Source organism: Podarcis filfolensis (genome assembly GCF_964270895.1).
Source record: "Podarcis filfolensis genome assembly, chromosome: 11".
In the NCBI taxonomy this organism is placed as follows: domain Eukaryota; kingdom Metazoa; phylum Chordata; class Lepidosauria; order Squamata; family Lacertidae; genus Podarcis; species Podarcis filfolensis.
Genome location: NC_139613.1, coordinates 31,677,873 through 31,690,706, shown reverse-complemented (window position 1 = coordinate 31,690,706; position 12,834 = coordinate 31,677,873). Strand labels below are relative to the sequence as shown.

Genomic DNA, 12,834 nt, shown 5'->3' with positions numbered 1-12,834 from the left:
CATAGGGTCTTCTTCTTGTTGTTTGGCAATCACTCGTAGCTGAGTAAGATTGTCTTCCATGAATACGGTCTTAATGGTCTGTCCGTAGGTGACTGTGGAGGCCAATTCTGGATCCATACGTCCTTCCACAGTGGGGACATAGGTTTCCAGGCAGGAGTTTGCCAAATGTGCCTTCCTTTTAGCTCGATTCTCCCTTGCGTCCTGAAATCGAGTGTCTTCGAAGTTCATGACACCTTTGGTAAAGGTTGTTCTCTAATTGGAGCATTCGCAGACCAACGATTCCCAATTGTTGGTGTTTATACTACATTTTTTTAGATTTGCCTTGAGAGAGTGTTTAAACCTCTTTTGTTGACCACCAGCATTATGCTTTTCATTTTTAAGTTCGAAATAGTGTAGTTGCTTTGGAAAACTATAATCAGGCATCCAAACAACATGACCAGTCCAACAAAGTTGATGTTGAAGAACCATTGCTTCAACACTGGTGATCTTTGCTTCTTCCAGTACAGTGACATTAGTTTGCCTGTCTTCCCAAGTGATATGTAAAAATTTTTGGAGACACCATTGCTGGAATCTTTCAAGGAGTTAGAGGTGGTGTTTATAAGTGGTACATGTTTCGCAAGCATACAAGAAGGTTGGTAGTACAATAACTTTGTAAACAAGCATTTTTATTTCCCTGTGAATTTCCCAGTCCTCAAACACTCTGCACTTCAATCAAAAGAAAGCTACACTCAAGTGATGCTGTATTTCGGCATCAGTGTCGTGGAAAGATAACTGCCCTGGTATGAAAAGTGATCAACATTTTCCAATGTTACACTGTTAAGTAGGATTTGTGGAGCTGCAGAGGGGTTGTTTTTTGCTTGCTGGTGCAGCACTTTAGTTTTTTTGGATGTTGATTATTACATCAACACTGACAATAGGATGGCATCCTCCACCACACCTGAGACCAGCAGGTGAGCATAGGGTAGGCAATGTGGCACAATGCAGCTCTGTACTCCAGCACTAGGAAACATAATTATGGATCTGCCATGTCAAAAATAGCCTGCCTTAGCCCCTGCCTAAGTTCAGCCCAGTTCTGTTGATGCCCAGGATGATTTGGCCATTGCTATGGCTTTGGACAGAAGGGTATGAGTTTACCATACCCATTAAGTCAATCACCCATCTCCTACTACCCTTCTGAGAAAAAACCCACCTACCCCCCCCCCCCCACTATATATAAGGGTCTGGTGACTTCTGTTTCAGTGTATCTGAAGAAGTGTGCCTGCACACAAAAGCTTATACCCAGAACAAACTTAGTTGGTCTCTAAGGTGCTACTGGACAATTTTTAATTATTTATTATTATTATGAAGAGGACATTTACCAAAAATTAGGAAGAAAGGAATATCTGGGGCAGAATATATGCCCCTATACCAAGCAGCAATGAGTCACCTTCAAGTAGATTTTAAGGCCTTGGAAAGCACAGGAAAGTGGGAGCTATACAGTCTGTTACTTCTGAGGACCCCAATGAGGAAGCTTAGTCTGGAGAGAAGAAAACTCAGCTTGCAGGCAGCCTGCACAATGAAGAGCTTAACCCCACTATTTTCTCTGTGGCCTCGAGACAACATGTAGCTGTGGGAAATGCCTATATAGTCCTCATTCGTTCTTTCGTTGTTGTATTTTAGATTTGATTCAACTTTGTGTAGCGATGTATTAGAGGAGTGTACATCTCTAATACAAAGGCAGGCTGATATTTTAATCCTTAAGCAGTATTGCAAGGCTTTGATTTATATTTCCCTGTAGCCCAAGAGATCAAAAAGAGTATCAGAAAAGTACTAATAGTTTAGGGCAGACACTTTGTTAAATGCTGGATGTAGACCAGGTAAGCAGCAGTGAGTACCAAGATGAATCATAGTCTATGTGGTTGTTTACAGTAGAGCGAAATTAAATTATATGAGTGCTCTGGCTTAGTTGTTTCCATTCCCACACTCCCTATAATTTTATAGCCGTGATATATATAATTTTGTCCCTGGGGGACTTTATGTTGTTGTTGTTTTAATCCACTTTCCCTGAAGTGAATTGTGATAGAAGCAGTTGGAGTTGTTTTAAACTTGCTTTGATTTTGATTTCTTTTCCTTCCCATTTATTTTACCCATGGGTTAGTGGCAGTTGATTATACACCAAACATTCCTGTAAAACTTCTTCTAGAGGGTACAGCAAAATCATATTGATGGAGAATCTCTGTGTTCCCATGAGCCAATGGTTGATGGCAAGACCTCTCCTCCTACCAGAGGGGAGGGGTTGTGAGCGGGAGCCAGTTCCCGCTTCAGCAGGGAGGCATATTCGGCCCCCTGCATCAGTTATCCCAACTGCCGTGCTGCGCCCTTTAGCCAGCCAATAGGGCTGGATTGGGGGTGGGGTTTAGCTGCAGTTAAGCGGCCACAGCAGTGCCGTGCCCCATTCTGCTTCCTGAATTCGATGGATCACCCGCCCACCGTCCCTTTAGGTCATATCTATGCTTTTGACCTTGCTATGGACTTTGGTCAGTTGCCTTGCTTGCCCAGGGGGCCTGGTAGGAATTTTTATCCATTTGGCAAATTGGCACCAGCCTCTTGGTTTTTCGCCTGCCTCGTAGCAAATCGGATATTGGCAGTTAGGCATTGGAATATGTGTTGTGTGTCGGAGGGCAGGTGGTGGCCATCACCTACCCCTCTCCTTGTTGGGTATTCTGTTAAAGGGATCCGGCGGTCGTGGATCCTGTCCGATGCCCTGCTGGTGGCTAGGGCCATGGCACAACCCCCAGTCACGTCAGGGGAAGTTTCCAGTTGTATTTACATCAATCTCCTCCCACTGGTTGTTAACCCTCAAATCACTCCCCACTGAGCGGGGTGGAGTCATGTAGATATTTGATCCAATGCCTAAGCCAATACCACTCACATGCTGTAACCAATAAAGTTGTGGCCTTATTTAGCCCATTAACCTAAAATACATGTGTCCTTGTGTCTTATTTATCTCTAAGTGGGTGGCGGGTCCTCCTTGTGTCTTATTTATCTCTAAGCGGGTTGCGGGTCCTTGGCTCACAAAACCATTGTCATGGCAAATGGGCAGGGATGATCGGAGTTGTGCTCCAGCAATATCTGGAGGACTTCAGATCCACCTGCCCAAGGATGGGAGGCCTGTAGAGGCCAAGATTGCCTAAGACAACTCCACATAGAGTGCATTGGTGTATTCCAGCCTGGTGATGGAGATGAAAGCTCTATGGACCACAGCAACTCTCTCATTTCTCTGATCCATGCAGCCTGTGCTGATGCAGTGCTGATAATCCAGGTTGACATAACTGTGTCAGATGAACTCCTCCCAACTCACCCACCCAGATCTCAATAATACACCCCAGACTGGCACCCTCATCCACGATCAAATCAAATCAAATAATGGATGGGCATGGTATCATTATGTACTGATCAGGTGTTAAACAACAGCATGCACAGGCCAGTGGGCACAGCAAATGAACAACCCACCTTTAATTGCCTTTTCCCAGCCAGCCTACTTTCCGTAACTCAGTTGGCCATTATGTTTCTTAAGGGAAACAAACTAATTCTTCCATTTCGGCAAGTGCTTCTTGTAAGCTTGTTTGTGGTTCTAATGTGATTTTGTCACTCTTGCTTTAGAGCAACAGAAACATAGCTATGGAAGTAGGTTAAGCAGTGCATAATAATCTTAGCTGACAGACGGTAGAAGTCATTCTGCATAAGACTGGCTGAATGAAGCTGCCTCTGTACAAGCTATTGTTGTGTGCATGCGTGAAGGGTGTGCGTGTCTAACACCTCTGTATATAACAGGCTCTTCCCAGCCTAACCCTAGTATAAATATCTCAAAGGGCAGATTTAACCTTGTGAGCACCTGAACAGTTATTTGTGAGCACTTTAGCAGTTCAGGAACTGTGTTATCTGTTCACCTTCCTATGTGGCTTTCATCTCCTTGTTGTTATAAAATGCAGATGCCTTTTCCTGTGTGCTTTGGGCAATGTTTGTGCAAGTGCTCAGTGGTGTATATTTCGAAGTGCAGAGGCAAGGCATTATGAGCCCCATAGCCACACCCTCAAGGAGTGTCTAATGTTTATCTATATAGTAAAAATAATAAACATTGAACAGCAGTACATAGGATAATACCCAATTTATGAGGATCAACTGACAATCATAGGATAGTGAGCTGGTAAAGTGTGGTACAGCAGCTTGCATACTGGATTTTGATTAGGGAGACCTGGGTTCATATCCCTTATCAGTCCTATGGCATGACTGCTGTAATGATCTCAGGCAGGCAAGCAAGCCCCGATAAGAATTAATGACTCTCTGGCAGTTTCATGTTATGTTTATTTACAAAAACACATCCAGAGCCCGGCTTCTCACCTGTTTGCATTGAAGGGAGTTGGTCAGTCTGAAACTCCACCCCGCTCACAACAGGGAGGATGCCAGATTCCCACCCTTCCCCTCTTGCCCTTCCGTTGCACTCTGACCTTGTCTAGTCTGCGAGCACAGGGACTGAGAGGCTGGCCTGCCCCCTCTCCACTTCCACTAGATACACTGTCTGTCCTCTGCTCCTCTACTGGTTGCCTAGCAACTCTCTGACTGCCTCCTAACTCTCCTGCTTCTTGAGGGCTATTTGTGTACTCTTTGTGAAGGGGCATCCAGCTACCCTTTCTTGTCTCTGCTAGCTCGCTTTCTTCTGCAGAGCCAGCCTCTCTCTCACTTAGCTCAATTTCCGAGTCTGACTCTCCCCCTGCACTCGATTGCATCATGTTCCTGACAACTGCAATCTTAGGCATAGTTACCTAAGAGGAAGCTCTGCTTAATATCTATAAGAATGTATGAAGAGCCTGTGAATCAGGCCAATAGCCCATCTAGTTCAGCATCCTGTTCTCACAGCAGCCAGCCAGATCCCTGTATGAAGCCTGCAAGCTAGACATATGTGCATCATCACTCTGCCCACCTGCAATTTCCAGCAACTTTTCTGACTCTTTGCAAACTCCACAATACTGTACACAGCATACAATATTCCAAATGTGGTTGCACCATAGATTTGTGTTAACAGTGTTATGATAGCAGTTTTTATTTTTAGTTCCTTTCCTAATGATCCCTGTTGAACTTAGCAACACTTTATCTGGGTTGACATGGTTAGGATTGTAGCCTCATTCTCCAAGTTCATCCTAAGCTAACATCATTATTTTCATATTGCTACTGATGGGGAAAAAAGTCTAGGTATAGTTGTCATATCAGTCCATCTACAGCAGCAACAACAACCACCCATTTCCAAAAAATTTCAGTGCATGTTCCAGATGCAACTCTAAAACAAACTAAGCAAAATAAATTATAAACCTTAAAATAATTGCAAAGTAGCTTAAACATAGAATCCATTTTTATTAGCATTATTTACCAAGGAATCAAGCACCCAGAAATAACACCATGATTATTTTATCATTATTTTAGCAGCTAATAAAAATGCTAATTTGCTGATGAGAGACATATGGATAAAGGAAAGTCAACTGCAACCCATTAAAGCCATAGTGAATGCTAAGAAGGAAATCATCTCTCTCCCCCCACCCACCCCCAGTTCCTTGATAAGACTGGCAATACCAAAATAAAACTGCTTCCGAGCTCTGCTTTAGCACTTGGATTAGTGAGTCACTTTAGTTTGGGGCTTCCTTTCCCACTTTCAGAAGTGGCTCACCTGCAATTCTAGCTTTCTGACAGCAGTGCTACTACCACTTGCCCGGACGGAGGCAGGGAAGAGGATGGAGCTCTGCAGGCACACCAGCAGAACCAGTCAGTTGCTCCTGCAAAGGCACCTGCGCCATGTCAGTGGCACCACTTTTGGGAAGCTAGCATTGCAGCTATGCCCACCAGGTGCATCACTTCTGCTCACCTTAGTTCAGATACTCAGCTTCAGGAAGTCTGAGGCAACACTTTTCTCCCCATTAACTGCAATAGGGAAATCAAGAAATGGCTATAATTTCTTTATGCTTTGCCAGAGGATGAGGCCTGCCAGATTGTAGACAAATAGGTGTGGTGGGGCCTGTACTGGGCAGCTTTAAATTTCAAAGTTTAAAAAAATACAGGTGACAACTTTTTATTACTTGGCAGAATTGGATGAAATACATAAGTACAACTTTCCCCCCTGAGCAAATGAAGAGTGCCAAATGTAGGGGAAGATATTTTTGTGTAAGTGGATCCCTTAATATTTATGGAGCTGGGTTGTTGTTTTTTAAGGACTTGTTTCTCTCCTCCCATTGTTTTGTAGCCCAATTTTATGAGCATTACAAAGATTGTAGAGGTGCCCCTAGGTAGGTAGGTAGGTAGGTAGGTAGGTAGGTTCCCTGCAAAATTTCAGGATAGTGAGCGTACCTCATCCTTAGTGTAGTGGAGAAAATATATGGAAATGTCCTGTAGTATTTGGGCATGGATGTGCACTATATAAATGTACTGTAAGGGGAGCTTTTAAAGCTTCAGCCATTCTTCAAATAGATTCCCTTTCCTGCAAATATATATATGCAGGTTAAATTTAAAAAACAAGGAGGAGAACGCATGCATGCACGTGGTAGTCCTTCCCTTCCATCTCCATCCTCCTCTGCATGGTCAAGGTGACTGTACTGCAGGGAAGCCTCCTTCTGACTAGCTGACTAGCCAGGGGTCAATGAATTCAGCAGTCACTATGGCCATGCAAGTATCATTGAGATAATTGCAGTTACATGAGAATATTGTTGATAGGAATGCGCCTTTAGTCCCTGCTAGCTGTTCACAAGACTGCCAGTGTGTGTCTTGCCAGCTACGTGCACACAAGGAACATTTGCTTCAGAAATAAGTCAGAAAAGCAATCTGAAGTTCATGGAAGTTCTCATCCAGGATTAGGAAAATGATTTAGCATGGGGTGGGGTGGCAAATTCATTCCAAGCTATTTATTTCAGTGTGCCTTATTCTGTGACTAAATGTTGGAAGTTTTGTGCAAACCAATGTGATTGATAATAATTCTAATAAAAACTGCATTCATTTACTATATCAAATGTGCCAATGAATTTCACACATTACTTTCAGTATTATTTTGCCCATTTGTATTAGATCTTCTGTGACCTGGCCAAGAAAGAAACTCTAAACCTCTTTTGAAAATGAATTTGAGAACGCAAAACATTGTAACGTTACCATTTTGTATTTACTTTTTTGTTTTTTTGTTTTTTAGATTGATCTTCTTGTTCCTACAAAGGTGACGGGCATAATTACTCAAGGAGCCAAAGATTTTGGTCATGTACAATTTGTGGGCTCCTATAAACTTGCCTACAGCAACAATGGAGAGCACTGGACCATATATCAGGATGAAAAGCAAAAAAAGGATAAGGTGAGGTAATGAGGCAATTGATATTTGGAAAGCATTTTTTTATAGAAAGCTGCTACATCCCTGGTAATCACAGAGCTAGTAGCCGGCAGGTTAATGTCTGCTGTCTGCTTTATAGGATGTTCATGCCAAAGGGTCTATGGCTCAAAGTCAAGGTGAACAGAAAGAATCGATGTCGTTATGCACCAACATTTATAGATACTTCAGTTTTAGTTGCAGAAATGTGTCAAATTTAAAGCTGTTAAATGGAGAATATATTTTTATATGTATAGCATCAAATGCACTTAATGGAAAACGTTTCATTTTCTGATTTTAAAATTCACTTTTATCCATGGTTAAATGGTTCATAAAATATGCAGGAGTCACCTGGCTTCCTGGGCCCCCTTGGCACATTTGCAAACTTGAGAAACTGTTGTGGGTACCACACACACACCACACTTGGGCCACCTGCCCACCTACACAACTTCCCTGGGCTGCTGCCCACACACTCATTCACCTGGGCCAGCCCCCTGCCTGTCTCTGTCTCTTCATCACCCTCCCAACACAGCTGTGATGGCCCAGCAGCAAGTGAAAAGGATTGTGTCATCATACTGTAGTTTGCAGCAGCCTCTGTTGGTAGCCACATGAACTATTGTGTGAAGGCACACTTACATTTTTATTATATGCAAAATAATCAATACAATACTCTGCCTTCAGGACATACTGTATAGTTCCTGCCTAGCCTGTTTATACTTCAAACAGCAAGGAAATGCACTTAGCTCTCAAAACTGTGGGAGATCTGAGCTAAACATATAATAGAAATCCCAACACAGGGTTAGAAATATATCGCCTGATGAGAGTACACATTTCTAAGTCACATAAGCTTGATAACCACTATATTGCTTCATTGGTGTTCAGTACTGAGTAGATTGAAGGAAGTTTATCAGTCAGAGGGGAATTACTAGTGCAAATGCCATCATAAAAATGCCGTCTGTTTGCACATGTGGTTGAGATCTAATAAGAAATGTCATGACCCGCAATTCCACTGGAATCATGCTAGGATATTTAAGTGACACTACCAAGCAGAAAGCAATAACTTTCTGGAAAAAGCTTTTCCCAGAATCTATTTATTTATTTATATTAAATTTCCATACCACCCTTCATGTGAAGATCACAGGGCAGTTTACGATATAAAAGCACAAAAATACTTAATCTAAAATAACAGTCACTGGAGCACAGAAAAAATTGGTCCTACCCAAAATTTCAGAGTGGATCTGTAAAATCTAGGGCAAAATGTGGATGTAGAAACTGACAGCATGCATCTGTCTCAATAAAGACACATTTTTTCTCAAAGTTGGGTATGAGTAATTAGGTTAACTTTTTAACTATATCAAAATGAGTCAATCACAAAATAGTTCTGTTATAATCCATATTATTTTTATATGTTATAAGCAATGAAAATTCATAGGCGGAAAACTGGTATTCATGAACATCTCTGAAGACTTTTGAATTCTATTCAAACTAGCCTGGTGTGCAACTGTTTTTCTAAAGAGGAAGCAGTTCTCTTCCTTCTCGAGCGATGGACGCTGTCTTGTATTATAGCAGCACTGCCAGTTAGCCATTCTTCCCAGATAGCACTCAGCTGGAGCAAGCTGTGTAGTAGAGTTGACCTTCAAATAGTCTACCCTCTGCAATGATGGTGAGCAGCAATCAAATACAGTTTTCATCTACCATTATCTTCTGAGAATTCCTACAGGATTTCAGACAGTCTGGCCAGCTATACAAACACAAGTCTACTATTGACCATAGTATGACTCCCTACCATGAATTAATTTCATGTGTGTCCCATCTTTTCTCCAAGATGCTCCTCACAATTTTTTCTTTACTTAGCATCCTGTGAACTACGTTAGGCTAGTCCAAGGTGGCCAGCTGAGCACCACCCCTGAGCAGGCATTTGAGCATGGATTCAGACTTAGCATTCTAGCCATGGGCTAGAAGAAAGGTTAACATTGTAATGTAAGTAGTGGGGGTATCATTAAGATTAATGTTTTGTTGGTAGCCGCCCAGAGTGGCCGGGGCAACCCAGTCAGATGGTTGGCATATAAATACAACAACAACAACAACAACAACAACAACAACAACAACAACAACAACAACAACATGTTGTTAGAGGTGGCAGATAACCTTTCTATATATGGATACAAGATTTGAAGGCTTATAATAGTGGCTTTACATGCCCCTGAGTTATCTAGTTTGAATTAAAGCCTAAGCCAAATGAAAATTCCCAGTTTCCCTCCCTGCCTTCCAGATTCCCAGTCCCTGAACCACCTTTCCTGTCACATGGAAAGAGAGAAGTCAGCCCCTCCCTGCCATCTCCAGTGTCTGATAACGGGAGTAGAACCTAGGGATGGACAACTTGTGGCCCTCCAGATTCCATTAAAATCCAGCTCCCATCAGCACAAGCTGGCATGGGAATGATGGGAATTGTAGACCAGCAACATCTGAAGGGCCATGGGAACTCCATCCCTGGAACAGACCTTAGCAGAACTACATATCTCAAGGGCTGAAATGCATGTTTCGCACGTTGCAAAGTGTGCTGGGACACCAGATAAGGAGGGCAGAGTCAGATTTCATCACTCTCCCTGTGCACCACCACTGCTCCCAACACAAGAGATAAGATATTTGGAGTATGGCGATGGTGTGTCTGGTAAAGATGGTGCTTTGTGGGATCAGGGAGTCTGGGAGGGAGGCAAGGGCTTATTTTCCAAATGCCAAGTTGACTCAGAAAATAAATTGACTTATTTCCACTGTTAATCTCACTCAGCTGTATCATTAATTGTAGTTTACAGGGTTTTCCTAGGGACTGCTGCTCATTTTCCCCTCTTCCTCAACTGAATGGCTGATTGCAGTATTGGTAGACCTTGGGGAACAATGAAAACGTCTACTTTAAAACATTCTGCATTCACAGTTCGATAGATACATCTTCATTGTTATTCTAAGCACAAACATTCATTTGAAGAGGGAATCTGATGCCCAACAGCTGGGAGGCAACTTTATAAGAAACTCTAGAATCCAAAAATATATATCCTTCTTACAGCTTTGAGCACATCTTTAGGTTCTTCCTGATCCATAGTTAATTCTTTGACTTGGAATACACACATCAGCGATGTGTAATGCGCATCTTAGAAACAAAGCAAGCATTGCGACCCCCTTTTTTCTGGTTTGGATTTTAATCTGTCCTGAGGAAGAGCACCTCCCTTCCCTTCATCCATGAATCCACAACTAACCTTCTTCCTACTCTCTTGTTTGCTACCACTCTGTTATTTATTAAATTTCTATACTGCTTTTCGTCTGAGGATCACAGGGTGACTTACAGTAACAAACAAAAACAATACTCCACCCCAATACTCTAGTATCACAAGGTTCAAGAACTGGCATCAAACTAGTTTCAAGGTTCAGCCCCACCTGATGTTGTGTAAACCGCTTTGTGGACAGAGAGGGCATGTATCAAGTAATTTGCCCACAAGTTCTACCATAACTTCACAGCCCTACATAGCAAGCTCACTTTAGAGCAAGCTCCAGCCCTGGGAGTGTACAGCTTTCCTACATCTTAGCCACATGGTTCTCTTGGGCATCTCTCCATTCTCACCACATTTGCAACATACACTGGTATTTCTGCCTTTCATAGCCTCTCCTCTCTTGCAAGAGGTGGGGACCAAAATCCCAAGACCCAACTCAAGTGGTTTAGGTCCAAAACCTCACAGAAAGAAGCTGCAGAGAGCAGTGGCGTAGCGTGGGGGGTGCAGGGGGGGCCGGCCGCACCGGGCGCAACATCGGGGGTTAGGGCAAATCCATGGGCTAGGGGGCGCAAATCCACGGGTTAGGGGGCGCAAATCCACGGGTTAGGGGGCGCAAATTACTTGCCTTGCCCCGGGTGCTGACAACCCACGCTACGCCACTGGCAGAGAGCTGCCTCTTCCTTTTCCCCAGCCATCTTTCCCCTTGCAGGCTTCATTGTGAAGAAGAGGGGACATTGCCAGTTTCCTAAATGCAGGCCTCTACAGGATGGCTGGTGATGCATTGCACATGGTGCTGCTTTCAAATACTATCCAGAAACTTCAGCTGGTGGAAAATATCCCCACTTGGTGATGAATCTCGTTAGGTGACCTTGGGCCAGTCGCTGCCTCTCATCCTAACCTACCTCACAGGGTTGTTGTGGGGATGAAATAATGAGGAGTGAACCATGCAAACCACGAGCTCCTTGGAGAAAATGATGAGAAACAAATTCAATAAATAAAGCATTTTAAGTAAGAGTAGGCATTATGAACAGATTACATCAGTTCTTTTTTGCCTTCGCTGTCCAATTCAAAATGCTGGTTCAGACTTATAAAGCCCTACACAGTGTGGGTCCTCTGTACTTGATGGAGCCCCTCCTCTTGTATTTATCCACCTGTGCACAGCAAGGCCATCTACAGAGACCCTTTTCCAAGTGCTTTCTTAATCTGAAACTTGGAGGTTGGCTATGACACTACCTTTTTGGTAGTGGCTCTGGAATGCTCTTCCTATGTAAGCTCACCTGGTGCCCATGTTGTTGTCCTTTCAGCACCAGGCTATGACCCCTTTTGTTCTCTAAGACCTTTTAATGTATTTTTCATTCCACCTCACTCTACCTAAAGGTGGGGCCACTTTTGCTTCTTTCTCTCTTGATAGTACTTCATCTTTAAACCAGGTTTGGATAGCCCTTGCAGATGTTGGCCTCTCCAAATAGAGGACTGCCCTCTGGACAATAGGACACACAGCCACTGTATGCTTAGTATGTAGTTAAAGGTTTTTGGGATTGCTTTGAAGTGTGAAAAAGCAGCTTTCTAGCAGTGTGTGTATGTCTGCCACTTATGTAGTTGAACCAATATTTTTGATATTCATGACAAAATTTGCATGTTTGATTAGGCACTAAGCAAATGGCATGAAAATCAAATGTATTTCTTTGCTTTTCATCCAAGGCCAATCAGGGCAGCTGGAAGGGCAGGCGCGCGCTCACACACACACACACACACTCTCTCTCTCTCTCTCTCTCTCTCTCTCTCTTATCAGAGTTTTCTTTTTAACATTAATGAAAGCAGCAACAGAAGTAAAAAGACTGTTTCGGCTCAGGTCTCATAGCACTTTCAAATGGAGAGGATATGAAAAAGAACAGTTGCTCCTGCTGTTTCTTTCTGGCGCTTGCCACTTTAACTGCCAGGAGAGCTGCAAAACCCAGGAGAGCTGCAAAACTATACCCTACATTCTCTTTCTTTCTCTCTCTCTTTGGGTTCATTTTAAATGGTTTGAAAGATATGCACGAACACCATCTCTGTGTTTGGACTGAGCTGGAAATCACTGAAATTGGAGCATGTTGAGAAAAATACATTTGGGGGGGGGGAATCTCTCTGGACTAAATGGTAATCATGTTTTCCTCAACTAGAGGTCAGTAGATCACTGTACTTTCAGTGCCATAGTAATGA

The 12,834-nt window shown here is 43.0% G+C and overlaps 1 protein-coding gene across 1 annotated transcript in view; it reads left to right on the top strand.

Annotated features, from left to right (window-relative positions):
• Positions 1-12,834, top strand: part of EDIL3 (EGF like repeats and discoidin domains 3) — a 226,636-nt gene that overhangs the window by 202,207 nt on the left and 11,595 nt on the right. The window contains exon 10 of the mRNA XM_083576965.1: positions 7,202-7,357. Within this exon, the coding sequence (XP_083433091.1) occupies positions 7,202-7,357 (156 nt within the window). The remainder of the gene's footprint in view (positions 1-7,201; positions 7,358-12,834) is intronic.